The sequence below is a fragment of the Neltuma alba genome, unplaced genomic scaffold (assembly GCF_004799145.2).
Source record: "Neltuma alba isolate B1F8T4 unplaced genomic scaffold, ASM479914v2 tig00011013_pilon, whole genome shotgun sequence".
NCBI classification, from domain to species: domain Eukaryota; kingdom Viridiplantae; phylum Streptophyta; class Magnoliopsida; order Fabales; family Fabaceae; genus Neltuma; species Neltuma alba.
Window position 1 is genome coordinate 128,571 of NW_021635766.1, and position 18,515 is coordinate 147,085.

The 18,515-nt window shown below is 35.1% G+C and overlaps 3 protein-coding genes across 3 annotated transcripts; 2 read left to right on the forward strand and 1 right to left on the reverse strand.

Moving 5' to 3' along the window:
* Positions 1-1,627: 1,627 nt before the first annotated feature.
* On the forward strand, positions 1,628-2,056 carry LOC114760703 (ATP-dependent DNA helicase PIF1-like). Its single transcript, XM_028949986.1, has one exon. The coding sequence runs from the start codon at positions 1,628-1,630 to the stop codon at positions 2,054-2,056; it is 429 nt and encodes a 142-aa protein (XP_028805819.1).
* A 4,596-nt stretch (positions 2,057-6,652) lies between these two features.
* Positions 6,653-9,430, reverse strand: LOC114760715 (G-type lectin S-receptor-like serine/threonine-protein kinase At1g34300). Its single transcript, XM_028950000.1, has one exon. It carries the CDS (start codon positions 9,163-9,165, stop codon positions 6,655-6,657), a length of 2,511 nt encoding a protein of 836 aa, XP_028805833.1. The 5' UTR covers positions 9,166-9,430; the 3' UTR covers positions 6,653-6,654.
* A 6,674-nt stretch (positions 9,431-16,104) lies between these two features.
* LOC114760704 (ethylene-responsive transcription factor ERF106-like) lies at positions 16,105-16,886 on the forward strand. Its single transcript, XM_028949987.1, has one exon. It carries the CDS (start codon positions 16,338-16,340, stop codon positions 16,884-16,886), a length of 549 nt encoding a protein of 182 aa, XP_028805820.1. The 5' UTR covers positions 16,105-16,337.
* Positions 16,887-18,515: the final 1,629 nt, after the last annotated feature.

Consider the following 18,515-nt stretch of genomic DNA (forward strand, 5'->3'; position numbering starts at 1 on the left):
ATATATTATAAATTATGTTAATAAAAATTATTTTATTAACAATTTTATTTCTTCAAATTAAAAGATATTATAAAATCTATCTTTTATATAATTATCATATTAACTTATACCCTTTTTAATAATTTGCACATATAAAAAGTCCTTCTGATAACAACTATCCAAACACTCTCACTTTATCAGAATCACTTTTTCAAAAAATCTATTCTTCTCAAAATTTATTCTCCAGAAGCTATTCTCTAAACTATAGTTTGGTTTCATCCAAACACCCATCATAATCATTCATTGCCGAGGTTTCCGCGGTGAAGGCGTGTGAGGCCTTGTTAATATATAATATTCCCTCTTTTACAAGCAGACACTGCCTGAACTATGTTGTACTCACACAATATTCTAGATGTATGATGCATGCCCATCACCCACTAGCGGCATCTATTGTTGTTAGATGTGCCTAGCTATGACATCTTTCAATTCTTTCAATCTGCAGAAATATCAATCACCGACTCCGATAAGGAGGAGGCTGGACTGATTGAGATTCAGAGACAGCTCCTAAAGAATGGCAGGTCGCTGGAAGACTACCCATCGCTGCCAAAACCAAATTCCACCGAATTCTTGGACACTACAAACAACTTGCTATTCTAGGAACTTAGCTATGACAGGGATGCTTGTGCCGCAGACATCATAAGATTAGCAGCATCACTCACAGATGAGCAGAGAAAGATATTCCACAAAGTCCTCAATGTGGTCAACGGGACAACCAGTGGGTTCTATTTCGTCCATGGTTAGGGGGGCATTGGCAAGACCTTCCAATAGAATGCCTCGACCGCTGCTGTATGAGCAAATGGCAACATGGTCATCAACATCACATCAAAGGGAATAACAGCGACTCTACTATCCTCAAGAAGGACTGCTCATTCGAGATTCATGATCCCTATAGATATAAACAAAGACTCCACATGTAACATTAGCCATGGATCCCCTATGTCTCATTTGTTGCAGTTCGCAAAATTAATCATATGGGACGAGGCGCCAATGATAAAACAACACTGTGTGAAAGCTGTTGTTCGAACATTGAAGGATATAATAAGATGCCAGGAAGTGTGTCATCATGGGGGGCAATTTCAAGCAGATATTGCCTGTCATATCAAAGGGATTCTGTCCAAACATTATAAACGCGGCTATAAACTCATGCTCTATTTAGTCGGAGTGCAAGCTGTTTAAGCTTACTAAAAACATGCACCTACAGTAAACATCAGAGGCAATAAACAAGAAAAGATCAATGAATTCTCCAGATGGTTGCTTGACATTGACAACGGTACAATTTGACTACCACACGACGGCACGACGGACATTGAGATCCCAAGAGATTTCCTCATCACTGACACCCTCAACCTTATCTACATATCTCGCACTCCCCTAGAACATCACACATCCAAACTACCTCACAAAAAGGGAGATTTTAGCCCCCACAAATGGGGTCGTCAACCAGATAAACAGTTACATACTATCACTCCTCCCTGGAAACTCTATTCAGTATCTCAGCTTTGACTTCATCTCCAGCACCAATTAGGACAATAGCTCATTCCAGGATTTATACTCCACGGAATTCGTCAACACCATAAACTGTTCCAGGATGCCACCCCACAAGCCCTCTTTAAAGGTGGGAATACCAGTCATGTTGTTGCGAAATATCGACCAGTCTGCAAGCTTGTGCAATGAAACAAGGCTGCGTATCACATATACGGGCAAGAACTTCATCAGGCCGATCACATTAAATGGAAGGAGCACAGGTGACCAGGTGCTCATTCACCGCATGGACATGAATCTGTTAGAGACCACCCTCCTGTTCAAAATGGTGAAACGACAGTTCCCATTCATCATCTCTTTTGCAATGACCATCAACAAGAGCCAGGGCCAATCATTAACCAAGGTTGATTTGTACCTATCCAGGTCGGTGTTCACACATGGGCAGCTGCATGTTGCATTGTCAAGGGTCAAGAATATGGACGGTCTCAAAATATTGGTCCTTAATTCTGACAGTAAACCCACAAATGTTACTTGAAATGTGGTCTACAGGGGGGTCTTCTAGAATGAGCATTCAGAATGACCTCATTCTCACAATCATGGGCTGATTATCACACTATTACTATGAGAACTTCCTTCGTTAAAATTACACAGTACTGTCATGTAAGGCATTGTAATAAAATGAGAATTATTTACATTTAAGCAGCTCACACGACAGTCCTTCCCACTTCACCTCCTCTATTAATCTTGAATTAATCAAATAGAATAATGCATACTTAACAAAGAGCCTCCATAAACAATAGTTGCACAGGCAGAAGATCCTATTGGGAGGTCTTCCACCAACGTTACTTGCAATGTGCTATATTGGGAGGTCTTCCAAAATGTGCATTCGGAGTGACCACATCATCCAATTCGTGAACCGCTTTTCAACTTCATATTATCAATATGACAACTACCACAAAACGTTACATTTAGAACTCTTTGACTCTAGGATTAACTGACATTTATGCACTTCAGGTAACCGGATAACTATCCTCACCTCTTATATAACTTACAACTAAAACAAGCACAATTACATAACCCGTAAAAAAATTACACGCATAGCAACCATCCGTGCAACGCACAGGGATAAGATCCTAGTTACACATCTAAAAGTGATCTATTTTGATTTATCATATATCTAAACAAGTTGCAATATGCTAAATTAAACTGAATTTTTTTTTAAAAAATTCAATATAAATTATATTTCAATAAACTTATGTTTGGTTAAATTTAAACTTGCAAATTTTAAACCAAACACGTGCATATTCTGTTATTTTTCATAAATTGTTCCATAAATGTACATGCTTTCTGTAAAAAAAAATTTATATACAGGAATGCTATAAGGCGGTTGCACATAAATATTTTAGTGTTTAATTTTAATAAGTTTTAACACCACTCATTCCCTTCTCTGACCTTGGATCCGTCCCTTGGCTATATTAAATAGATGTAAATTTTGCATATATCATATCATATTGATAAATAATTTATATTCAATAAATTTATTTTATATATTTTAAAATCTAATTATTAGGATATAAAGTAAAATTCATTCATATTTTTTTATATCTTGTAAAATATAAAATCCAATAGTATTGTTTCAGTTTGTTGGAGATATAGAATGAAGGGGAAAGGAAAAAAAAATGTAAGAGGGGTTGGGAAGGAGTGGGGTCATTAATTGCAATTCTCTCTGAAGTCTAAAGAAAAAGGAAGAAGGTGTCGATGGAATGGGTATTTGTTCCTAAATTTTGCTGAAATGAAAGGCGAAAACAAGAGGCAGTGGTGACAGTGGCAGTATGTGTTCTGACAGGCCTTGAACGAGTTTTCAATTTTGTTAAAAAAAATTGTCAAACATGAAACTCGTTTTCCTCTTGAACAACTTCTTTGAAATTCAAACTCGGTTCTCATGGTGAATGAGTTTAGCTATAGCATTTAGGGAAATAGTTTTTATACTCCTCCGGTCCTAATTATAAGACCCAATTGACTTATTTGAGGAGATTAAGGAAGTAAGTTAAGTTGGTTATTTATAATAAATAAATATTGTTATTCCTAAAATATCCTTGCTAATTAAGTATATTGGCTAAAACTATTATTATTAGAAGGATTATCTTGAAAAAAAATGCATAAATATAAGAGAGAAAATGGATTGGGTCTTATAATTAGGACCAAATAAAAAGTCAAATTGGGTCTTATAATAAGGACCGGAGGAGTATTATAGTATCATGGTAATTTATTTTACTGTGTGTAGTATTTTGATAAAAATGGCGGAGCTGAACTGTCTATGATTTTGGATTTTATAACCAAATAGCTTCTCGTGGTTTTAATAAGACACCATAGATATAGGAGGCTTTTTTGGATCAACGCCTTTCTCAATTCTTTTTCTCCTAGTTGAGGTTTCATCTCTATCTACGGTAGAGAAAGTTGGAATTTTATTAGAAAAATGAGATGATGGGTAATTTTTAACCTTGTTACAGCAGTGCATTTGAGGGATATAATGGAATTTATAGTATAATTAAACATCTAGAGAAAGTAAGTGGCCCTATTTTTCTTTTAATTATGGCACCAACTCACTGAAATCTCAGTTTCTGTGTTGATATTATGTGTTGAAGGTAGGCAGCATTAAGTTTGGATTTTTGCACTCCTCGTCCAAGAACGAAACAGGCAATTTAGTGCTTCTCCTTGGATTCCTCATGCGTGTCTTTGGATGAATGAATTGCAATTCAAAAGGTCCGTACATCAATTGATTACTGTTATTTTCTATTGTTGTATATTCAAGTGTCATGCACATATTCTTGAGGTGGATGGTAAAGCCAAAATCTAGTCTTGAGATTGTAATATGTGATACTTCCTTTCCGCAGTTCTAAATATAAGATCTAGTTTGTAATGCGATATTTAAACAGTCGTATCATGCGTATGTGTTTGTATTTGGTATTGGTATTCGAGTTCATATGATATAAGATGGTTCAATTTTGCTTGTAGATTCAATGCATGCATTGAGAATTTGGATCACTTGTTGCTTCAAAAGGAGAAACAAACAATTTGTGCTGCATTAATTGATTATTACTTCCTAAATGAGTGGCTTAAGGCTGAGCAATAGATGATTATGGCCAGCCGACAAAGGAGACTGAAATAGGATCTCATGTTGCAGCCACTCCTCACTGGCAAAGCTTGAGATTGGAGTCAATGATGATGTTGTAAACTAATAATGTAATGGCACGAAAATTTTCCAAAAGATCACAGTTTGATCTCATTTATAGCATTTGTCTCTCTAAATGGGAAAAAAAAACAGAGAGAGAAGAGATTGGAGATCTATTTCTCCATCTTCTTATTTGGACTTTGTTTTTATTGCTTCTATGGGCTTCTCTTCGATTCTTGTGAATTTTTCGCCTTATCTTGTTTCTGTTAACTCTATTAGCTTATTGTGATAAATATAGGGACCGATCATTAAGAGAATTAGAAATTAGGGACTGACCCTCCAACCGAAATATTTTATAAGGAGTTTATTACAAAAATAAAACGTATAGGGACTAATATGAAAACTGGGGTAAATTATAATGGCTGAACGATTAGATAAAAAAAAAAAATAGTGGAAGCATAGTGCTTTTACAATTAGATATTTTAACAATTATAACGGAAATACAGGGAAAATGAGATAAAATTTTGATAAAAGTACACATTTAATTATTTAAGGTCAGATAAGATTTCATTTTGAGCTATTAATTTTATAAAATGTTTTTTTTCTTCCAATCTTAACGCTAAGATGCTGATATTAAAATTTTAAATGTTGATGAAGTGTCATCCAAAGTTAATTTTAAGAAATAACAATAATTAACACACAAAAAAACATCATTTGAAATTAACGGTGTACAACAAGAGTAAATGTACACTCTTGGCAAAAATTTTAGTACAAGAGATTAATTTAGAACACAATTAAGCAATCCAGCAAAGTTGTTTTGGGGGGGGGGGGGGGAAAGCCTTCAATTCAATGTAAAGATGCAAATCTGTTTGTCGTTTTCACCACAGCTGGAGGTCACTCGTTTGGAATTACCACTATATCATTTGTTGTTTGACTTTTTGACTCTGAAACGGTCATTCCCTATTTTTTTATGTTATTTTTCAGGCAACTTATTTGACGTGCTTTGCGTCAATGGTTGCGTCTTGTTTGGTTACCCACATTTCTAGAAATTTAGAAGCAATCAGATTTTAGACTCTTTCTTACTCCACCTCCCTCTACCAAAAACCCCATCCAAATACAATGTCAGTCAATGATTCATTTCAATTCGTGAAAATGTAAATTGAACACTGACAATTTTTCTTTTTTGTAACAAGGTGTGAGAGGAAACCAAACCATAACTTTAAAATTGATTTTATAATATACAAAATAAATATGTGAGAAGAGTTTTATTTGACTTGCGTGATAATACTTTTTAAAAGTGCTTCTAAGGTTGACCAAAACCCCTCTAAATCTGATTCAATTATTAATATGCAGTAAAAGTAAATGTTCACTTTGATTTCGGTATTACTGAAATTGCATATTAATTTTCATTAATTGAAAGGGCCTCTATACGAATGAGACAGCAATCATAGTGGCATTTCTCATAGCATAGAAAGTAAATACTGGAGTTTCCCCAACTAGATTTTATCCATACCCAAAGGCAAAAGGATAGATCGTAGTTGTTTAAACAGTAACAACTTTGAGAATGTTTTACAGATTGATAATTGTAGAAAGATGAAAAGCCGGTTTCCATCGATGGTCCTCCGCGATGAACTGCATATATTTCACAAAATAATAACAGATCACAATATGCAGTGGAGAATCTCTCAATTTCTGCAGTAAAAAGCTGGTTTGCGTATATTGTTTGAAAAACTGCAACCATTTGCAGTACTCCAGCAATAAAATTTCTCTATGATCACATCAAGCAAAAGTTCTGAAACTCAATAAAGATATTTACTTTATAGTGTAATTTGCACATTCCTATCTCATATACGTACACCATGATGAGAAAGGTAAAATAACGAAGATGACAATTTACTATCTTGAGAGGCTTATTTTTGCTGTTCCAGCATCAAATAATCAAGTGGACATTTTTTTTTTGTTTACAATTGGTCTGGTTGTAGAAGAGAGGAAGTTGCCTTCTCAATTTTCCTTCCTGGAGTCAAACTTGAAGCACCACTGTTCTGGAATGAGGATGAGGTAGTACCAGGGGCTGAGGCAGCAACTGTGGAGAACGCACTAGTATTGCTGCTCAAGTAAGTGCTTGTTCCACCACCAGATCCTTCTATGAAGGCTTTCGGTGCGGGCGGCTTCTCAATCTCAGTTATCCCTTCGAGCATTTGCACAACTCGACCCATTGTTGGCCTCTGAGATGGATGCTCCTGGATGCACCAGAAGCTTACTTGAATTGCCCTTTGTACTTGCTCCATATCAACTTGGTCATTCAGTCTTCTGTCAACTATTCCCATGATGTTGCCTTTCTCAAACTCTTCATAAGCCCAGTTGGAGAACTTCTTCCTGTTTCTGTCATCGAGCATTTCAAAGTTCCTCCTTCCACTCACAATCTCCAGCAAAACCATACCATAACTGTAAACATCAGATTTGGAAGTTATGGGAAGATTAGCTAGCCATTCAGGAGCTAAATACCCTCGTGTTCCTCTCACACTGGTCAGGGTTCGGTGCCTGTGGTCTTTTGGATTTACAAGCTTGGCAAGGCCGAAATCCGAGACTTTCGCAATGTAATTCTCGTTCAACAGAATGTTTTCAGGTTTTATATCACAATGGACAATGCAGTCTCGACATTCCTCGTGAAGATATGTGATGCCCCTTGCAGTGCCTAGGGCAATGTTGAAGCGATACTCCCAATTCAACAATTTTCCTGACTGTTCTTCGGTCAGAAACAGAAGATTATCAAGCGAACCATTTTTCATGAACTCATACACTAAAAGCCTGTGGCGCCCCTCCGAGCAGAAACCAATCAGCCTCACCAAATTGAGATGATGAGTGCTGCTTATAGTAGCTACTTCCATCCTAAATTGTTTCTCACCTTGCTCAATGCCCTCAAGTTGCTTAACTGCAACAACAGATTTATTAGCAAGGACTCCCCTGTACACAGCACCAAAACCCCCAGCCCCAAGCTTCTCTTTAAACCCTTTTGTTGCCCGCTGCAGATCCTTGTATGAGAACTGGACTGGTGCACCAGAAGCATACTCAAGAAGAGCATATTGTGCAGACAACCCACCTAATATTGTTCTGTTCCTACAACACCAGAACCACAAGCCACCTTCAAAGGCAATCAAAGCTAAAAGGGTACCCAAAACCACTATAGCGACAACCCAAGCTGGTAACCTTCCACGATGCTTCTTCTCAGTTCCATCCAAGGAAGCTGGAGGATTTGGAGCCACTGGTCCACAAACCTTGACATATGAAGTGCTAGGCAGTGCAGGACTTTGATACCCACTGATAAAATCCGATGTTTTTATGTAACACTGACCTGTGCCATCTGATAATGAAGTAGAAGCAAAGCAGGAACCCGCCAGACAATTACCTCTACAAGCTGATATACCAATGAAGAAGACTTGTGTACTCAGCTCAGGCGGATAAGTCAAGAACTGAGCATGTTCCAATTGCAACATAGTTGCACTTCCAGGACAATCATCAAGATTCACCTTCCTTCTGCATCCTTTTCGGCTGTTACTGGGATCAATCATCTCAAAATTCTGAGACGGGCAACCACAGATAGGGTCTGAATCATTGTAACTGCAAATACCATAGCTCCCACAGTAACCAAAAACCTTACATTGATCTACAGCAGACCATCTTGGAGTTGCAGTTCCACTACCTCTTGCAGAACTGTAAATCCTCAAGTTCCCATCACTATCTATCTTCAAAGTTCTCAACACATCACTACCTTCAGCGTAGTCACTGCTATAAGCAATAACCGCTGGAGTTGAAAGATTAGAATCATAGAGCTGCAAAAGCCCTATTGATTGCAACCTCAAAACCGGTGAATTTAACTTCACATTCACAGATGAATTCAAACCCTGATTCCAGTATTCTATACTATCATTCCATTTAAGGGTCAAATTTCCACTTGGAATAAGATTAAACGAGTACAATCCAGATCGCAAAACCATACCAGAAGTGAAGTTCTGAGACGGAACAATTGTATCAGTCGGATGGTCGAACGTTGACCAGACGGTGCCAGTTCCATTTGAGAGCACCAGGTTGCCGTCGGCTTGTAGGGTGGCGGAGGAGACACCCATATCTGAAGTTCTGGAGTCCCAAACGATTGACCCTGACCCGTTTACGAGGTGAAGGGTTCCGGTAGAAAGGAACCGGAAGGAGCCGCCAGAGTCCACAGCCAAGCCATTACCGGCGGACCAGATGACGGGAGTGCCGCCGGAGTACACGATGGCAGCGATGAAGGTAGGAGGAGAAGTTTGGGGGTTGGAAGGAATGAAATAAAGGGAGAATGTGTTGTTCGGAGAAGACCATCTTTGATTGGTGTTGGAAGCTAAGAGAGTAGCGCCAGGAGAGATGGCGGCGGCGGCTGCCATGACGGCGAGGAAGATGACGGAGAGCGTTAAAATTCGGATTGATCGGAGTCCCATTTTGTAATGGACCCAAACCGATTGTGAAATACACCGAATCTGATATTGTTTCAGCCTGAAAAGTTTAAAGAAAGTGGGCACTGGGGGAAGAAGGAGAAGATGGAATTGAAAGGTAAGAGCGAGACTTCGACTTGAACGCAGTGATTGGTTCAAAGGTTTGAGATTTTTATCAATCTCTACTTTCTTTTTCCCGATTTCGTGTGCTTCCAATGTTGAATTTGAATCTTCAACAATTGCTTTTGCTGCTGAATAGACTGTTTGCCGCTGGTCCTCCACGTTTTTAGATTTTGACTCTATCAAACTTCAATATTTTTTTCCAGTCATGGGATGAACGAGACTTCAAGTGCTTTCAAATTTAATTTTCATCTTCTCGAAACTCTCCAACAGGGATTGATTTAGTTTCTCGCTCGTCTTCTCTCATTTTCCTAGTCTCATAGCCTGACCAAAAATTACCATATAACATTGTTTTGTATGTCAAAACGCACGTTGAGCAGCTTTTCTGGTGAACGTTGAGCATCTTCTAAAACCAACGGTCTTATGGTCATGAAAGCTATCTATTACAAATTTGCTGTGAAAATTTACTCGGGTATTCGAAAAAAATTTTAGGTACAAACATAATAATATTTCCCGTATCATTAAAAAACTAACATCAATTGTTAAAAAAGTAACATTACTCATTAGTATTTTGAATAGTAAGGATAATATTTTAAACTTTCAGAACAAATTTACATCGAATGCCTCGTACTTTTAAAGAAAAAATTTCTGAACAAATATGTACTTTAACCCTTACAAATTTAATTTAATTCATAATTTCAAGCAGTCGATGCCTATCTTCCATGAGTACTAAAGGCAATTTACAGATTCCAACAGAGTAAATAATAATAATAATAAAAAGAAGAGATGCTGGTCATGGGTGCCAGACTTGCATACATGCTAGTGGGTGGCTAAAACGGCATATAAGGCTTATAAAGTTTACATTTTTTACCTCAATAATTTTAATATTTTGACCCCACGAAGTCTAGATTCTAATGTTTTGCTCTTTTGCCCCCTCCTAATGTAAGGTTTTAGATCAGCCACAGCCCACATGCACCCACCTAGTTTAATGCCATATAGATGCAGAAATATCAGCAGCACCACTAGGCTGCCGTGAATCCAAAGAAATACAATTCCCTGGCCATTCAACTGACAAGTATCGAAAACTAAATGTCCTTCCCTTAGCATGCCAATCACCATTGCATTTTACAACACCTCATCATTCATTTCAACTGCTAAATCTTTAACCATATAACTATATACTCAGTATTGAACCACCAGCATCTAAAAATTACATTGGATTTTGACTAATTTGGATCAAGTTAGGTATGACCACAATAGCAGCAAAACTCTCCCAACAAGTTTTTAACATCGCTGCGTGTTTGTGTAGCAAATCAACACCGGCATCTCTTGTACTTGCGTTTTGTCATTTTGCATGGCATTCTAAAAATCTCCAACGTCTCATTCCACCCGCTGAAAGAGTCAATGACGGTACCAAGATTAACTGATGTACCTTGGGATTCACCAATTCATCAAGTTTTCTGTCCTCATAAACCAACTGCTCAAACATGATTATTGTTCCTAGCTACCTATCAAGATTGGAGAAGGGCAACCAAACCCCACCATTGAAACATAACGCTCAATTGTCTCAATCTCAGTTTTACAAACTGTACAAAGAAGACTTTGAAATATGATGCTTCTGAAGCAGGTGTCACTCCCAATAATGTGAAGCTAGAAACTGCTTTCCATGCTTCCTTTGGGATCTGCATAGAAGAACTAGGCCTCAGCTTATAATTTTTTTTTTCCTACAAAAAAAAAGTTTAGGTGAGTTGAATCCTGAGGATGAATCCTGAGGATTCATCAGGACTTGGGTATGCCTTCAGGTTCAAAGCATTGTGACATTAGCAGTGAGATTCAAACTCATGACCTTGTGGATTATATACCGGCTCCTTACCAACTGTACCAATTTCAAATGATAACTTGTGTGGTTAAGTACTCTCCTCTTGCTACTTAATAGCCTTGTTTAAATGTATTTTCTCTGTTCACAAGTACCGGAAGAGGAATTTTCCATATAGTTGCCTCCATTTCTAAATCAGCAAGTTCATTTCGAATTGAATTTAGAGCCTAACTGTCATCAGCATCTCATAGTGTTATCATAGTCCAGGCCTTGTACCGTGTCCTGCTATCTTTTTTGGGAAAGTCTCAAAAAAATAACTATTGAATTTCATAATTCTAAATCAGGAATTATTACAAAAATGTGTTGTCATTTGCTTTTCGAGTGTAGTTATTTTTTTTATGAATGTAGTAATCAATATTAATTTGAAAATTTGAAATTCAATAGTTATTTTTTTAGGATTTTTCCTTTTTTTTCCCCTCTCTTTCACCCCATTTGAATTGTTCGGACCTGTACTAGGTAATTGGTAATTCTTCTAAAGTCTTCTTGGGGCATTTCAGCAAGTAAAAACTGTTTCGAACCCTCAATTTTCTTATAAACCTTATCTCTTACAAAAGCTAATTAAATCCACTGACTTTGACGTTCCCCATAAATTAGGTAACCTCAAATACTCACAAGGATTGTCAGTATAGTATTCCTAAAATACAAAAATAAAACTTCTCCAAATGTTGGAATGGTGTCGTGGAGAAGAAAATGCATGATTTATCAAAACTGGATTGCCTAAAAGCCTCACAATACAAGCACAGAAAATCAGCCACTTGCAGATCTATCCGCTATTACACCATCTCTAACAACACATATGCTACTATGTTAAAGTGAATTTTGAATATATCTAATTTGAGTTGATTAAAAAAATTAGTTAAATTATTTTCTTTCAAAAATATGTGTCGATTTTCTAAAATACCCTGTTAAATTATTTCCATTGAAATTATTCTTGATGCAAACTCCGTTAACATATATAATCAATATTAGTAGTTTGGAGAAAGATAATAAGTATAGAACAAAATGAATTTGAAAGATAATAAGTATAGAACAAAATGAATTTGACCAAACTCAACATCTAGCTAGCTATTAATATTATAGACTGGAGATAACAGCTTTGCCTTTTATTTTAGTACTAAACCTGTTACACTTATGTGTTTAAATAATGCTGCATTTTGCAACGCAATGAAGAGATTGTCTGCATTATTGAAACATGCAGTTAATCCCAATAAATGTCTATTTAATGCATAGAATTTATTTATCACACCGTTTAATGAGTTGCTTTACATGTGTAACGCAGAAAAATGCATTGAATAGTATACCCCAAAAAAAAATGCATTGGACAGTCAGGTTTTAAGATAAAGTGGTAATGTAACAAAAGATTTTGGAATACTCTACAAGCACTCTAAAAAAAAAAAAGTTTCGATATAAGTTGAGATAAAATTTTTTTCACATGCTCATATTAAGTATCGTAAAATTACTTTTAAAAAACTAATTTAAACACCCCCAGAGTTTAGGCGTGTGCTTTTGTCTTTTGAGATGTTTAGATGAAAGACTTGGGCAATTTAGATCATATTATTTTTACTTTTATAAAATAATATTTTTTTAATAAGTTAATGGTTATAAAAATTAATTTCTATTTAAATAAAAAATTAGAGGTGTTCAACTATATCCCATCCTAGCATTCTGTTCCTGTTTTAGTCATTTCAGGATGGAACAGTCTCGTCTTGAAAATTTTTTAGACCAAACAAAAGCGAGACAGGATGAAATTGTTTTGAGACAGGACTAAATATGGGACAGAGTTATCCTGTCCCAACATTTTATCAAAATTTTTAATTTTTATAAATTTATTTGATTTATCACTTTAATAGTATTATGGTAATAATATTTATCAATTGTTATTTTAATTATTTGTTTACGAGTTGTTCTATGTGGGTTTCATGATGTTCTTTTTAATGAACATTTTAAGTTTGTTTTTTTTTTTTGTTTCTCAATATTACAAAACACATTTTCTTTTTTGCCGATTTTAAATTATTGCCAACTTTTTCCCTAATTTTTATTTATTTCCTTACATAGTTTTTATGATGAGTTCTTATATCTATCATTTTAATAGTATTATGGTAATAATACTTATCAATTGTTATTTTAATTATTTGTTTACAAGTTGTTCTATGTGGGTTCCTTGATGTTCTTTTTAATGAACATTTTAAGTTTGTTTATTTTTTGTTTCTCAATATTACAAAACACATTTCCTTTTTTTTTGCCAATTTTTAATTATTGCCAACTTTTTCCCTGATTTTTATCTATTTTTCTTACATAGTTTTTATGATGAGTTCTTATATTTTATGTACAGTTAGTTTTCAAATTAAAAGAGTTAAAAAATTATTTTAAAAAAAAAGAAGTTGGGACGGGACACTATTGGGACTGGATGGAATGAAAAAAACCGTCCCAAGTATCAAGACGGGACTAGGATAGGGTCAAACCTATGCCGTCCTGTCCCATAAACACCCATACAAAAATTGGTATTATTTTACATGCCATTGTTTAATTAAGATAAAAATATTATTAAAATTCAATTAAAAATTAAGCAGATTTTTTAATATAAAAAATCTTATTTAGATGAACCATTTATATAGCATATCATCCTTTATTTATGTGAGAAACATTTATCATAAAATTCAATTACATTTTATCACCAATGCATGTTGCCATTTTAAATATTTTCCTTTTTTTAAAAGTAAAGGCAAAATTACATTAAGCAAATAAGTGGGCAAGCAATATGATACTAAAAAGACAAAAGGCATAATTAAAAATACAAAAAAAAAAAAAAGAAGCTAATAGATTGAAAAGAAATAAAACTAAAGAACAAACAAAAATTAGTGATGTCTTCTATAAAGTAATCGCAAGGGGCTCCCAAGTGTTAGTGAAAATTTGGAATTTTAAATATTTTCTTTTACTGAGGGTCATAGGTTGACTCTAACTGAGGCAAGTTTTTTTTTTTATTGTCCACCCAATTCATCGGAACTTTACTCCAACTACATCTGGATCCGACCCCAACTACATCTGGATCCGACCCGCGTCGCACACCTGGTTATGGTGGGTGAGTCTCCTAACAGGGATTTCTGCATACGCTGAGGCTTGAACTCGAGACCTTGCTTAAGTGGTACCAAGCCGCTTATCACTTGGACTAACTCCTGTTGGTCTAACTGAGGCAAGTTGAGGAGCCCCATCTCAGTGATTTTTCTAAATTAGGTCCCCCCCACCCCGGGCTTTTGCTGCTTTTTGTTTTTGTTGCATGAAGTGTGAACGTGATGTTATGTTATTGGGCTCAATACAAACAACAATTTAAGAAGTGAAAGGCCCAACGTATAATTTTCCAAAAACCAACCCTACATCAAGAGCCAGTAATATGAGTTGGGTCCATAAGCCCAACCCAACAACCCATCAAAAAAGACGGATTTGGGTTGCCTACAACCCCCCTAGAAGTGGGCCAAGGCAACATGCATTTTTTTTTTCATTTTTTTAAATTTTATTAATTACACTACAAAATGGGTCCTATTTTTAGGAATGAATGGAGTATATTAAATAGGGATAAGATTGAAAAGTTGTTAAATTTTAAATGAGGGTTAATGAAATTTAATGTTTTTCTTAGTCTATGTAAAACATGTTAGAAGTGACTTATAGAACCAGAGGAATATATCACTTTTTTATTTTAATTTATATCTATATTTATTTTCATTTTTTTAAAATAATTAAAAAGAATTTTAAGTTTCGTATAACTTTGAACAATGGTATTAAAGATCGAATGTGAATCTATGGGCTATTTGGCTGATAAACTCCGGCTCCAGAGTTTGTTTGACAAGTGTAGACTTCATAGTTCATATCATTTCAACGGTAAGGCCCATGGCATTAAATGCTTCTCGCACAACTTGACATTTTCTTTAAGCCAGAAGTCCAGAACACACAACTTGACATACCCAATCAATGGTCAAGGAATAGACAGGGAAAGCGATAGGCAAATATTACAATTGAGGATTTAAAAATTTTAATTAATTTTTTAAAATATCATAAATAAATGATCACATTATTTTTTTTTTTAACTTTATACGTCCTCTCGTCATTTTTATAAGTTATAAATAACTAAAGTTAAGAAACATATATATATCTTTGTTTATAAAGATGTTAGAAAGAATGTTGGCAAAAAAGAAAAAGAGAGAGAAAGAATGGGTAAAAAAATTGTTGTAATTAATGCAAAGATATATAGCATTTTTAAAAGAAATAAAGTTATTAACTTTAGAGGACATATATATGAATATTAACCTCGAAATGATCACAAGCAAAAATTAATTTTCTTAATTCATAAGAATTATTAGTAATGTTTCAAACGTCAACTTTGAGTGTGTCACTCTTGCATACTTTCTTAACTTCTGAAACCAATTAATATATTTCTAATTATATCATACAACATTCATACACCACCCTAATTATTTAGGGGGTATTTGAGACCTCATAAAATAATATTCTTTTTTACGAAATAATTTTTTTTAAGTTAGTCCAAAGGGAGAATCTAAAATTTTTTTAAAATTTCAAAATTTTAAATCAGTTTTATTTACAACATTTTAATAACAATTAACAACATTCAAAAAATAAATAATAATATATTTTTGTAGTAATTTTTTATTGTATAGTTTTGAATTTTTCCATGATCTCAACATGTGATGAGATATCCGCAGACTTTATAATAAAGAAAGAAGGAAAAAAAGCCAGGTTTTAACTTTTTAGAGGTCCCTCCCATCCCATCAAAAGAAGACAAGACATTTTCAGACTTTTTTCTCTTATCCATATTTTAATTATATTTTCTTAAAACTTGACCACGTTCATTGCTTCCAAGTACGCAGCCAGCTGCTCCCCTGCTAACCTCCAAGGACCAACTTGAGTTCCTGAGTTTGTTTGCGCCTTTCTTTATCATTACGTGACTATCCAATTTGTCCGTTTTCTGAGTTCAGACCGTGTGGTCGACTCCTCAATCTCATCTTTCTAGCTATGCCCACTTGTTCATTCACTATGCCAGCCATATCCATAAATTCTTGTGAGTCCCACGCCACTGATCCATCCCACCATTTATATCCACCCCCTGAACTCTCATCTGTAACTCAAAATCTTCACTTGTTTTCTTACTACCTCATAGTTTGTGACAGAAATAATGGCAGATGAATTTTCGGATTTGGACTGGATTCGCCATCATCTTCTTGGTGAGTTTTCGTCCTCAGAAACCTTCTTCTCCGATCTGTATCCTGTAAAACTCGAGGATTCTTCCTCGGAGTTTGATCTGAATCCGTGTGCCCCGGTGCAAAGTTTTGGCTTTGAAGATGTGGAGGTTTGGAGCCCCGTGTTGGCGGAGGTCGAAATGGAGAAGAAGCCCACGTCGCCTGAGACTGATGAGAAGTCCGTGTGCGGTGAGGCGATTATTCGGCGGTACAGGGGCGTTCGGAGGAGGCCGTGGGGCAAGTTTGCGGCGGAGATCCGTGATCCGACCCGCAAAGGGACACGGGTTTGGCTGGGGACGTTTGAGAGTGAGATTGATGCTGCGAGGGCTTATGACTGTGCTGCCTTCAGAATGAGGGGTCGAAGGGCAATATTGAACTTTCCTCTGGAGGCCGGCCAGTCTGAACCGACGCCGAACCGGTGTGGCCGGAAAAGGAGAAGACAAAGTTCAACGGCGGAGCTGTACCAAATTTCCACTGCCATTTAAATTTGGGTCCTTTTCCTTAAATAATATAAATTCAAGCATCAGTCCCTTACCCAGGACTTGGAATAAGCTGTATTATTTTTGTGAAAATTAGAGTGGGTTGTGAATATTTATATATAACAGCTTGCTGGTTATGTATGCGTAGTTGCACTTGCGTACATAAGTTGAGATTTTTTCAATTGCACACAATGGAAAAACTGTTTTCTTTTCTTTTTGGCCTCGAAAGTAGCAATGATTTTTTTTAACTAAAAGCAATGAAATTGTTTAACATATTATTATGAGCATTTTTTGACGTATTATTATGAGCGTTTTATTAATGTTTAGTTAGAATTTAAGAAAAGAAGTGTTTACAAGAATGAATCCAATATTAAGGCCAAAAAAAAAAACTTCACAAATATATTACAAAATATTTTAAAATACTAGATATACTTTAATTTATATATAATATAAAAGAAGTTTTGTTTCTACACTTTTTTTTCAATTTTTAATTGTTTTTGAAAGATTCCGAATACCCCTTCGCTCGAAAGGATTCGCTTCTTGACTCTTGGCAAGCTAAGATGAACAATTGCAATCAAACTAAAAAGAAAAATGACAGAAGAATGGTAAATAAACTTCATAATTCTAAAAATATTTTCTAAATTTGAAACTAATTTGATATTTATAAATTTACTGAAATAATCATATTATCTTTTATTTTATTTATTGTTTTTAAAAAAACTAAAGCATCCACTGGCCGACAGGTCGTCAGAGTTCTGGTACCTGAAATAAATTTCATAATGCCAAAAACATCTTTTGAATTTAAGAAATTCCAATTTAGTCACAAGTGACTAATTTGGCATTTCTAAATTTGCTGAAATGATTATATTATTTTTCATTTTATTTATTATTTTTAGAAAACCAAAGTCTTCTACTAGTTCGAGTGACCGGCTGACAATTGGTCATCAAAGTTTCGGTGGTCAGAAATAATTTTTTTAAAAAATTTTACAACTTCAATATAATAGTTAACAACTTTTGTAACGCTACTAACAATTTCAGTATAACAATTAACAATAGATTTTTTGAAAAAGTCAATAATTGGTCGTCAGAACTCCAACGGCAAGAAACAATTTTTTTGAAAATTTTTACAATTTCCGTATAACGATTAATAACTTTTATAAATTATAAATGACATTTTATAAATAGGACTAAAGGTAATAATATACCTAAACTGCCATTCATAGGATAGTGTGAAATGTAAAAACAAGTAAATAATAATAACTATACGTTCATATTGAAATACCTTCGCATTAAGTAACTTTTGGCATGGCGCTGGGAAGCCTTGGAAGTTGGAAGACAGGTGGGGAATAAAGAACTAGTTGAATGAAAAAGAAACATATTTCTTGTCCAAAAAAATTAATATTTAACATAGTTTTGGAAACAACTACTTTCTTGCCCAGACATCACTTTGAAGTAATTTTTTATGACTTTTGACCTTTCTTCAAATTTAAACTTTCTAAAACTGACCTTTTTCTTTTTAGTATAATTTAGGATATCTTCAAGTTATTTTGAACTTTGCACTAATCTCTATCTAAGCCTAGAGTGTAAACAAGTCTATCTAAACATAAACTATACTAGTTGATTTCCACCCCAGCT

Bases quoted from the DNA above. Each gene is read 5' to 3' on its own strand.
- LOC114760704 (XM_028949987.1), top strand. From the start codon at position 16,338: ATGGCAGATGAATTTTCGGATTTGGACTGGATTCGCCATCATCTTCTT.
- LOC114760703 (XM_028949986.1), top strand. From the start codon at position 1,628: ATGCCACCCCACAAGCCCTCTTTAAAGGTGGGAATACCAGTCATGTTG.
- LOC114760715 (XM_028950000.1), bottom strand. From the start codon at position 9,165: ATGGGACTCCGATCAATCCGAATTTTAACGCTCTCCGTCATCTTCCTC.